Below are 12,062 nucleotides of genomic sequence, written 5' to 3' on the forward strand. Positions count from 1 at the left end.
CTCTATCTGCGTCTGTGTCTGTGTTGGTCTCTGAAGAGTGATGCTTCGCATTGAGAGCCGGCCCATTGGAGCGTCGGAGGTTACCTAATTGGCCCAAACGGCCAGTCCAGTCCAGTTCAATTGCCTGTAATGCTCCGCTCTTTCTCTGTCTCCGCTTGAACCCGGCTTGGCTTGCCTTCGGACATGGTGTGTGGGATTAGGCATTCGAAGCCATTCCGTTGCAATTCAATTTGTGGGCCAGCAAAATACAAATCAAATTCGTTTCGCCCCTCTACGAGCACAGTGTTCAGTCCACTCAATACCAATTAACAAATGACTTTTCAACCATTAGCAATTGAAGTTGATTGAGCATGTTTTTCGGGCATTGTATGAGCGGATATTCCAAAACGATACGCACAAGAGCCACGCGCTGAACCCGCAGGGGACAGCTCTGCGTTGCTCTCTCTTGCTGCCAGGAAAATTTGAAGGTCATGCGAATATTTTATCAAAGTCAAACCAAAGGCTTTTCTTTCTGTTTACATTTAGTTTATATTTTAATTTTGTATGTGTGTATATTTACGTTGTATATTCAATGTTTTATCATTTAAACACTCTTCCAAAAGTAAACTTTCATCTTAATAATTTTATTGTTCCGAAGATGTAACATGGACAAGTCTCAACTCTAAATACTTTCTATTTAATTGGTGCAGATTTATACCTAGAACTGCGTGTACACATTGTACATACACAATTGACAGACTTAGGTCCATGGTTTACAAATAAATCTGCTTCGTTGCCTTTACAAAAATTTAAATGCGACAAAAAATCCGACTTGTATAAAAAAGAATTTCAACTTTTATTTTTACTCAATCGATGGATTTCGGTTCTCGCTAACGTAAATGTTTTTTAAAGCTACAATTACAATACAAAAAAAAGACCGTATGCAACAACAAGTACAGTGAATATCGTGGCAATTGAATATTATTTATGTATTTTTTATGTATGTTTCATATGTGTGCACACTGTTATGCGCCAGGGCAGGCTTTGCTTTGCCTTGCTTTTGTATCAAAATAGATATTCTCTGAGTAGTTTAGCAGCGGATCGAACCGTTTGCACAAGCATCTATCTTCTCGTTAACTAAAAGTATTTCTTACTTTTCTTACAAACTAAAACATGCTAAAATTAATGTAGGCAACACACTTCTTTTCTGCTAAAAAAAAAGTAAAAGAAGCGGTGGAAAATAGGAAATAATTGGGGAGGGGACATGAAAGGTGAATTCAAATTTTGGTTTCTTGCTTTCGTAATACTCTTTTTCTTCTTGTAGTACAGATAGAGATAGAGAGAGAGAGAGTGAGGGCTGGTAAGGAGTAAAGGGCCCTAATTGAAGAGATTGCAGGACTACCTAAGTCTTTTTTTGTTTTTCCTTTTTATACTTTTAGATCTGTACCAAATCGTACGTAAAACAATTCAAAATTTTGTTTGCCTGCTCATCAAGTGCATTTAGTACAGTTTTCAGTTATCAGAAGGATTCTGCAAACATTTTGGGAACTTTAAGAGATCACTTGAAATCAATTCGACCTGCTCTCCGCTCTGATGTGTACTAAATGCATGCAAAGTGGCATCTTCCCTGCCTCCAGACCTATCAACTACCTTAGATTACGTGGCGGAGGTGGTTGTGTTTGTATACTCTCTACTCTCTACTTTATGTTATGTAATTGCAAGTGTTCTAAACGTGCTTAACCGGCATAGTGGCATAGTTGGTGCTGTGTATGTGTAGTTGTAGTAGTAGTAGGTAGGCACTTATTCAGTGTATTGTAGATACGCTTCCACAGGTCCCGAAATAATCAACAGACGACACTAAGCAACAGACGAAAAATGTACAAAATGTGGGCGCTGGTTTTACATCTAACAATAATTAGATGATCTCTAGGAAGCGGATCCACTGCCGCTGTTTTGGTTCTCCCTTAAGCGTTCCTATACCCATTGGTATATCTCGGCGCATCTCAATCCTCCTCAAATCCTTCAACTCCTCTGACGGGTGACGAACTTATTGAGGTGCCACTTCGGAGTAGACAGCAATAATGTCTCGGATGGCTGCGAGGGAGCCAAAGACAAGTGCTGCAACTCCGCAGATGCAGATGACAATGTTCTTCCACAGAATCCAATTGTATTTGCCGAATCCAGTGTCCCAATGGATGACCAGCTCAATAAGAACCTAAAACAATGACATAAACGGAGCTTGATCAAGGGAACTTTTAGGTAATTTCCGTGTTAAACTTACGGGGAATATCAGTCCCAGAATGGAAAAGCAGAAAGCTCCGATGAGGCCCATGAAGGGCGCGATTGTGGGCACGGAAATGGCCAGGACAACGGCAGCTGTCACCAGGACAGTGCGCAGCACATAGTTGACCAGCATCGGGCGCTTGGTGCACTTCTCCTTGATGCCATCCCAGACGATCTCCAGGCACACATAGAACTGCAGTCCGAATGTGCAGTACACAGCCAAAGCAATCAGAACTTTCACCGCCTGGGCGGGCCACTCATGGACGGGCAGATTCAAGGTGATGCTCTGCTGCGTGTCCTCACCGTAGCGCAGATAGCCAAGGAAACCCAACAGCATGTAGATGAGTGTCACGCCGGACATGCCCTGGCTGAGCACTCCGCAGAGTCCGAGGAAATTCTGTGGCGTCTTCATGTTGTTCTCCAGCGGCATCACCACTCCGATGGCCTCCATTGCAAAGATGGTGATGGAGAAGAAGGACGGCAAGGTGCCCAGCACCAAATAATTGCGCGACTCGACGGGTGGCAGATCCTGCGTCAGATAGTAGAAGGTAATGCCCAGACCCAGGCCCATGAACACATTGGCAACCATCGAGACGGGGGCCAAGTATTTGAGATTCGGCACCCAAGCAATCAGGATCAGTGGCACCAACAGGGCGCAGATGAGCAGACGCGAGGATACAGCGGATCCCGTCCAGTGCTCAATCAACTGCTCAAAGTTCTTGGCCACAATCACGGTGTACACCGAACAGGTGCCGAAGTACGTGAGGAACAGGCCAAACAATATCGAGAACTTGGCCACGGGAGCAAAGCCTCGGCACCACTTGGGGCCCTTCTGGAATGCAGACTCGGCAATTTCAGCAAATGTCATCTTGGTGCGACGTGTCTTGTAGTACAGTTTGTGGCCGCATTTAACCTGAAAGAAAGATAAATTAGATTAGATTTAAGCTAAATGATAGATTGTGGCTGTTGGCTACTTACCAGCACGTAACTGCAGTGCGTGCACACAAAGGCGGTGAAGATGGTGGCGAAGATTCCCATTATAATTCCAGAGTACATGAAGGCTATGGGCATGCCCAGGATGCCAGTGCCCAGGGAGGCCTTAAGCAAATGCGTAAGCGTTTCATTATCGCTCGTGGGATGCTCATTGTCGCGATGTGTAAACGGATTGAACTCAGTGTTGCCGAGGCCCTGTTCGTTGTCCGATTTGCGTGGCTGTATATGGTATCTGTAATGAAGAGAGAACAAACGAGTTCAGTTTCTAGCACTTTCAACTTTGTCTTTGAGGAGGAAGGGGAACCTCAGCTCCACATTTGTTGGTTCTTGATCGCTCATTCTCATGCTGCTGCTGCTGCTGCTGTTGGCTGTTGTCTTCCACAACTGAAGCTCGCCCCGAAAGTGTCGCGTTTTCTTATATGTCTGCTGACAGTGAAATTCTCTTGCAACTGAATTGCTGCATCTGCAATTACAACAGCCGGGGGTCTGGTCTGGGCTCATAATACTACACTTGTAATTTAATGTCGGGCCGGGGCGTGGTAGGGGCTCTAGACTGCTACTGTTGTTGTCCGTCCGAATTTGGTGAGGCCGCTTCTGATTGGCCTGTTCGGGCCAATTGATCGCATGAATCTATGGATCTCATTCCATTCCATTCCTATGCCTGACTCGCATTGCCGTTTCGGTTGCATCAGCCATAAAACAAGAAAACTGCCAACGAAAGCGTCAAGCAGCAAACGCATAGGTCGAAGCAGCAACTGGCTTAGCTGCTGTGCTCCTATAAGTTCTCTCTAAGAAATGGCGTTGGGGATTTTCTTCTACACTGAATAAAGAGGAGATCAGAATAAGCCTTCCACTAGGAGCCATACACCCGCCTAAACGGCCTTCTGAATGCATTCTTTTAACGATAGGTGGCGCCACATTGGCGCAAATAAATGCTTAACTGCATGTCAAGTTTGCGTGGTGTAGAATTCGCATGCATGTGGCGTCAGATGGCGTCACTGAGACATGTAGTTAGGGCATGTCAAATATTTGTTTAGCAGCAACAATTTATGTGACTTCTTTTTGGCCAAATATATATCCTGCCCTGATTTATTGAAATTATCTTTTTCTTAATATCATAAGAATAGTATGAATTTGTATGAATTAACATTCCTAAGACCAGGAGCACATGATTTATAAATAGATCATAGCTTCGTTAGACATAATTTAACTAGAAAATAGACAAAGCTTGAAAGAATTTCAAGTTCATGGTTCTGTGAGCAGACACGCGGAATGTTCGGAATGATTCAATAGTTAATGCTAATATTACATTTATAAACCATTTTCATGACAGCTAGCGTATATTTCTATAGTAATCATATTTCAAGTGCCGGATGTAAGTAATTTGAATGACGGAACAGTTTTTTTGTCATACTAATATTTGATTGTTTATTTGTGTAAAGTACACTATACTATCGTATATTATAAATATATGATTACTTTTTTCCAATTTAAAAATTCCTATCAGTTCAAGAGCTAACGTCTCAGGGGTTATCAGCTGTAGTTCATTGATTCAATCTATATTCTTATTTGCGAATACAGCAGTCCCATCCAAACAACAAGTTCATGCTAAAAAAAAAGCCAAACAAACACCGTAGACCGTATGTGTTTTCCAGATTTGTAGCTGCCCTGATCAAAGATCATCTTGAAGGGCATCTTCCTGGACATTTAAAATGTATCTTAACGATCAAAACAAGCCAGATTAAAGTTTATGCATATTTATCTCACTGTTTATTTACATGACAATCTCATTTGCATCTGGTAGCCAGATCAGCAAACAGTGTGCATTCATACAACGGCTGCTGAACGTTTGCCAGCTACAGATAATACCTGCCATATATGGTATACCTATATTTTTGAGAGACCTCTTGAGCTTCACTATCACTCATATGCATTGATGTAAGGTGATTTATTTCTGTATTTGCGTACTAACGTTGGAATTTCCATTATATTGACTTTAGTACTCGTTAGGGCTACGGTCGACGCTGTTACGTGAGTGGTTGCAGCAGACTATTTGATTATACAGTTAGTTTTGGTCTAACCTCGTTATCAAATGTGCAACTAACACTAAGTCCATGCTCGAAGCCCCCGCTCTAAAGCGTTAAATTTGCAGTCTGGCAGATAGTAATTGGAATCAATCTCTGGCGCTCGCTGGCTCGGTGCTGCTAAAGTTCCGGGCGGCTTCAAAAGTCAGCCGGGGCAAAGTCGGAGCGGAGCATGTCAGCAGCTTTTAGTCAATTGCCTATGGCGGCATTATGAACCAATTAGCACGACTATCTCTTAATTGGCACACACATGCCACAAGGGCAATCGCTTAATACATTGCTTATTTTTAGCAAACGACAAAAACTCACTTGATTCCTCCTTCGCCCGGCAGGAACTGCTCCATTTCCTGGGCCGCAGGCTTGGCGCCGCCATCCTGTACAGCAGCAAAAAGATACAATTCAAACGAATGAATGAGTGTTGACATTTAATGAATAAAAAAGGTAGAAACTACTTACCACAATGTTCACCATTTTGGGTGTGGTGTGGTGTCTGTGTGTCAGCTCTTCAAGTGACTTTTTTCCTCAGTGTACAACAGAGACTGCAATCAAAGGGAGAAAAGAATACAATTTGTAGATTGATTTAATAATGAATTTTAATTGAGACAAGATATTGCCGCCAATCCTTAAACTAATAGAATTCCCAGCCAGACATTCTCACTTGATTCGATTTGATTGACTGCGATTCGTGTCGTTAAATTACTTACAATTCCACTCACAATCGCACTCCCGCCCCGCCCCCCGTTTAATTGTTTTGTGCTGCTCAATTTCAATTTGAAGCAGTTTGAATCAATTGATGCAGATAAATTTGCATACGAATGAAAGAGCCATTCTTTCATTTTTCTTCTCTAGATTTCAGTTTATTTTCTGGTTTCAACCTGCCGCTCTAATGAGTCTCTATTTTTAGATCAAGCCATATGGGTTCTTTGGTCAATGACACATTTTCGGTTAATTGTTTCAGGTTGTTGTGGGCCCCCCTAGGATAGAATGGATCTATTATTAATACGTCAAATCCCGGTCACATGTGCAAGTTTTCACAAAAACCAACTCACAGTCCATATCCATGTGAGTGGGAGTGGCTTGTTGTCATGTGGTCTGTACTTTGCCCTCGCCCCAAAATCGACTTTTGTTCAGCATGGTCTGGCCTTGTCACCAAATTGCTGCCAAGAATTCCAAAACATAAGAGAAAAAGAACCCCGCCGTTCAGGGGTTAAATTGCGACGCTGAAGTTGGTGTCGAGTGGTATCTGATAAATGATATATTTATGTGAATAAGTTTGTGGCTCGCTCCCGTATTTGTTTCCCTACTCTACACACGCTTCGTGGACAGTTTTTAGCCGTTTGTTGTGGTCATGTTCCACGTTCCATTCCGCATATTTGGCATATTTCGCCACAAGGTTGAATGAACTTGGTTGACCTCTCACGAAGGGGTCGTCTGTCTGGGAAGCTGCATTCCCTGAAGCAGCCATTTACATTGTCTTGCAGTAAAATGTGACATTGAAATCGATTCACGTTTGATCTCTATGTATCTGTGTATTATTTATTATCTAATAACGTCATCAAATCACGCACATGGCACTCGTACAACTCGATAAGATATGAGAGCGAGCTCCCTTCCAATATTAAGCCTGCTCAATGAATGAATTAAAATTTTAGTGTTCCTCCCAGAAGAGAGAAACATCATATTTTGGCAACACACACACAATTTTGGGGAAAAAGAACCTTCACCTAGTGAGGCGACACGGCACCCAACAGAAAAGTTGGCACACATTTTGTTTGGTTTTTTCAGTGCTCTTTTGTTTTTGGGTGTGTGTGATTTACTTTTCGGATATGTGATATATTTTTAGTGATTGTCTGTCTGCCCTTATCGCATAGCTTTTCAACCAGTCTGAACTGGTTTTTCGCGCTATGCTGATTGATCGAAAGAATAAGTATTATATGTAGCATTATCATTCATTTCGGTTGCGTGAGCGCAGAGGGAGAGCATGACGCTGCCAAAAACCAATCGATTCAAAGCACACATAAACGACGAGAAAGACCAGACCACTGACCACTGATCCGACATTCGAGGGCAATGACTAGATCGAAAATTGACAATCATTGCATCATTTCAATTGAAATTTCGCTGCGTGGGTGCGTGTCTACTTTTACTATTCGAACTATTTATAGGATTATTTTAATACATTGTACATGAAAGAAGTCATGTAAAATGAATTTATTTATAAACATACATATGTTTATTTTATAAGTATTCACACATTGGTATTCAGAGAACAGGTAGAGAGAGCTCTTTGCTTTTCCTTTTCTATCATTATTTGTAGTTACCTTGCACTGATAAAATAGACACAAAGTATTGTTTCTCTTTTTCTGCTAAAGCTCTCATTAGCATCATTAGATTAGCATCATTTCTAGATTTTTTCTCGCTCTCTTTGTTTGTAGATCTATTTCAAAACTGCCTGAAGATCACTCAACCAATTATCACCTGTCTCGTTAAGACGTGACAGATCACAAAAATTCGAATTAAAACCTTGAAATTGACATTTTGGCAATGTGTAATACATACATACATATGTATGTATTTACACTTGTACATCGTACATACAAATGTCGAAAACACCAATGTCTTATTATTATTAATAGGGTCTAACATTGACGAAGACAGCGAATTCTGTCGACAGAAAATGCCGACAGGCAGAAAAAAAGTCGCAGTTGCATTCCTTGAACATCTGGGCATAAATAGTTGGCTCTCTCTCGCTGTAGTAGTCCTCTCTGAGAAAAACCACCCGGTCGATCCATTCAGTACCAATACGCGTTACCACGTGTTAAGCGGGTTTATCTATGAAATTATATGCATGGAAGCTGCACCCCTAAAATGTTTGTTTGACTCTATAAATTGTTAGATACATATAGTTGAATTTGACTCCATGTTAACTTTTGCTTTGCCATCGGTGGTACCCAAGCCCTTTCCGCTCTACGATAATGTTTATATGTATTTCCCCGCCGTTTCGGTAAGCGAATATTGCGTCAGCAATAACATAAGCCTTTCATTCTTAGAAAATAATCCTCGACATGAGTTTATATTTAGCATCAAGTTCACCGGCAGCCGGCGGCATAGGGAAAAGTTTAACCAATATTTCATCATCCTATATTTTATCATCCCCTATTTTCCTTTTCTAAGATAACAGACGGAATGCATTCTGCAAACAAAAGAGATTGGAGCCTCTTATGTTATCTGCTGACCAACAAATAGAAGTATTGTATTTCGTATCTCTCAGTTCTTGTTTATTTTAGGGTATTTTTAAAGGGAAACATTGCACGCCGAAACGCCGTCAGCACTGCGATGAACACTTGAAGTTCAATTTGTGTTTTTTTATGGAGGAATTTCCCAGATAGCGAACTTGTAGTTGGTTCTTGGAAGGTGACAAGGTTGAGGCATAGAACACGATTGCTTAAAAAGCAATTTATGTTATCAAAAGCGATACATTTTTGCTGTTAACTAAGGATTGATGTTCCACAGTTCTTAACTACCTTTGGTGACCTTTGCCTTTGGCTTTGGGTAGCCCTCAAAAATATTTAAACAGCTGCTTTCTCTTGTGGGGCAGCTCAAAGATCCCCAAAAAAACCTCGTCAACTTCGACGCCATTAGAGAAAATGTATCAAACAAAAACTGCTGTCCAAATGATACACGACTGTAAGCACATTATTATTCCATTATTATCAATGGAGACACGTGGAAAGGCCTCTAGGAAGAGCCCGTAGATAGTGCCATAAGTAGTCAGTGTTGTTATCTGATAGAGTCACATCACCAAATGCAGGCTTGTGGTCCTTGCATAACTTCTGGTTCTGATAACACTTCACATATATTCATATATTTATTCATATAGAGTTGTATATGCAAAGGTCACTTTATCGTATTAGATTATGCTTATGGCTTTCGTTATTATTCATTATTATTCCGTTTTATGGGAAGGAGCTTTATCAACTGTACTTTTTGAACCGTGTGCTCAATGGTTCAATCGATATCCGCTCATTTTTCAACCTTCTTTAAGTTGTGTGTGTTGCGAAAATTTGTTATGCCTAAAATAAATCAATTTCCGACAGTTCTGGGTGGGTTCTTCTGTTGTAGCCACGACATTTACCGTAAAGAAGGCGGTCAAGTGTAGGGTCTGAATGTGTGTGGGTGTGGAACAAATTGCGCAAATTACAGACACGAGCGAAAGGAAGACACAGACAGGCGGACAACAAGAATAGAGGTAAACAACGAAAGGTGTAGTCAAACTGGATGATAGACGTGCACCGAGGGCTAAATGCCCTAACATCAAGCTTTGCTCTGCTTCGAATGAAAGTTCTATCAAGCAATCAATTTCCCTAGAAAGTGAATTTGCATCTCCGTCTCGCTTTTGCCTGCATTGATATGTCAAACTGTCAAGACGTTGCTTGCACGTAAGCAACAGTTGCAGTCTCGGCCCACGCACTCTGTTCTCCCACACAAAGCACACACTCTCTGTTTGTCTCTCTTTTGGTTGGACTCCAGTCTCTGACGTTACAGTTTTACTGCGTATTTTGCTTTGAGGCTAGTACAAATTTCTGTTTTGTTAATTACCAGCAACAACAACGGAACAGCAATACTAAAATCAATAACAGACTAACAAAAAATTCGCGCATTACGGGCGAGATAAGGACCACACGCACACACACTCACTCACACCTCTGTTAGAGGAGGTTGGTTTGCTCTGTAACCTTTTTTGCTTTACAGCTATTTTCGAGTTTGATTTTGCATTTGGGTTTGTCCTTGGATGAGTCAGCTTCTCTAATGGCAGGGAGTGTGGGTGTGTCGTGGGTGTGCATTGACGCAGTTAGGTAGATCTGGCCCTTGCTTATACCATCATGGTCCGCAGTCAGCCTGGCTATCCGTTCCATACACATCGCGTGAACTTTCCTTTGGATTAAATGCTCAATTACTATTAAATTACGTATTGCTATATACAAAGAAGAAACGTGGAACATCAGCAAGTCAAATGGGGGAAACCTATTCGCAGCCATTGAACTATCGTACACTCAAACACTCGAAACAACAACAACAGCACCGCACACAACTTGAAGTTAGTAGAAAGCGCGCGCAATTACGATAATGATTATATTCCATTCATGATTTCTAAGCGTTGAGAGTCCCCAAAAATTTGGAGCGGAGTGTCACGGGAGATATGTAGACGAAAAATTCGAAAAAAGGTAAAGCAAATAACGGGACAGGTGCAACGTTGGCAAATTGTCGTCGCTGTAGACGTCTACGTCAAGACTGCACGCGTGTCCCAGAAAAATTATTCTTTCAGTTTTCAGTTTTTTTTTTTTGTTCTGTCCGATGGTTTTTAATTAGAATTGACATTGGGCCAGTGCTGAAGCCCTTTTTATCTATAATTATGCTTTGTTTGTTGTGTATATATATTTTTTTTTGACATTTTTAATGGATTACAGCGGTTTTCTTTTCTTTTCTGAATACTTTTGAATACGAATACATAACATGTGCGTGACTCTTCTATTGCCGTTGCACTCTGCCGCTGCTATTTTGAGACCAAACCCCATTTTCTGCCATGTGCTTCCTTCGTTCCGAGTCTTTTCTTCCTAACTTATGTATAGATTTTCAGGTTTCATTCACACGCCGCCTTCATTTTTTGCTTACTTTTTCCGCGTGTACTGTACAGAGATACTAACACTTTTATTTTGTTGTTTGTTTCAGTAAGTATACAACATATTCCACAACTCGACACTCAGTTAATGCCAACAGTTGAAAAGTAGCACTGTAGCAGTGGCTGCTGGCACTCAGAAACGTGAAAATAACGCGCGAACGTCGAACAGAAACTCAGCGGCGTCACCACTAATGCCGTTCTTTTATATACCCAGCGCCATGATGTCATAATATAAGGTGGCTCCCTATCGTTAAAAATAAAACTAGACTTCTACAAATTTAGTAAGACTGAATTAGAATTTCGAAAAAAATGCAGTCTTTTGGACCACGCCTTCCTGCCGCCCCCATTCGAACTGATACCCATTTACGTCATCTTTATTATTAAAAAATGTATTTTAAAACATTTAAAACATTTTTGAACTTTACAAAAATACATTTGATTAATTGGTTAAATTTAATTTGATTTCAATAAATTAATGCCAACATTTTGTGCGTTTTACCCATTACCCAGCAATGGTCAACTTTAAACCCCATGCCATTAAAGGGCTGTCCAGCACACTCCATTGTCGTTTCACTCAGTATTACTAAGCAGAATCTTTTCACTCGCACTTTTCACACTCACTTATTGACAGCACTGTAAGGGGTGCCATTTTGCCGACGGGACCACCTTATATCATTGCATCATGCCCATCGCACAGTGGTTTCAGTTAAGCACTGGTTTCCAAAACTGAAAGAGCGCGGCGAAAGCGAGAGAGCAAGCAACCACCATAAAGAGACCGGCAATGTACATACATATACAAATATTTGTACATGGCTGAGAGCAAAACGATGGGGAAAGGGATGGCAAGGAACGTATAGCTTACAAAAAGTTCTCTTAAAGGGTCTGCTTATACCGTCTCAGCTCTCTCAGAACGGCTGATGAAATATAATTCTAACTTTCATAAGCGTGGCGCCAAATAATTCATTTGATGAAACACGAAACTTTAAATTGGAGCTTTTGAGTAGAAAAGTGAAATGTAGATTTTTTGCAAGTTCATGGAAGAA

General features: G+C 41.1%; 1 protein-coding gene across 3 annotated transcripts; it reads right to left on the bottom strand.

Annotated features, from left to right (window-relative positions):
- Positions 1–811: 811 nt before the first annotated feature.
- Positions 812–11,183, bottom strand: LOC117579280 (proton-coupled amino acid transporter-like protein pathetic). Of its 3 annotated transcripts, none has more exons than XM_034265078.1 (6): positions 11,013–11,183; positions 5,796–5,878; positions 5,649–5,713; positions 3,241–3,487; positions 2,261–3,175; positions 812–2,194 (listed from the first exon to the last, which is right to left on the bottom strand). In XM_034265078.1, exons 2-6 carry the CDS (start codon positions 5,808–5,810, stop codon positions 2,027–2,029), a joined length of 1,410 nt encoding a protein of 469 aa, XP_034120969.1. In that variant the 5' UTR covers positions 5,811–5,878; positions 11,013–11,183; the 3' UTR covers positions 812–2,026. The 3 variants fall into 3 exon arrangements, with proteins under 3 accessions (XP_034120969.1, XP_034120968.1, XP_034120967.1); XM_034265077.1 differs by having other exon boundaries at positions 11,002–11,183; XM_034265076.1 differs by lacking the exons at positions 5,649–5,713; positions 5,796–5,878; positions 11,013–11,183 and adding an exon at positions 3,560–3,615.
- Positions 11,184–12,062: the final 879 nt, after the last annotated feature.

The sequence above is a fragment of the Drosophila guanche genome, unplaced genomic scaffold (genome assembly GCF_900245975.1).
Source record: "Drosophila guanche unplaced genomic scaffold, DGUA_6, whole genome shotgun sequence".
Lineage (NCBI taxonomy): Eukaryota > Metazoa > Arthropoda > Insecta > Diptera > Drosophilidae > Drosophila > Drosophila guanche.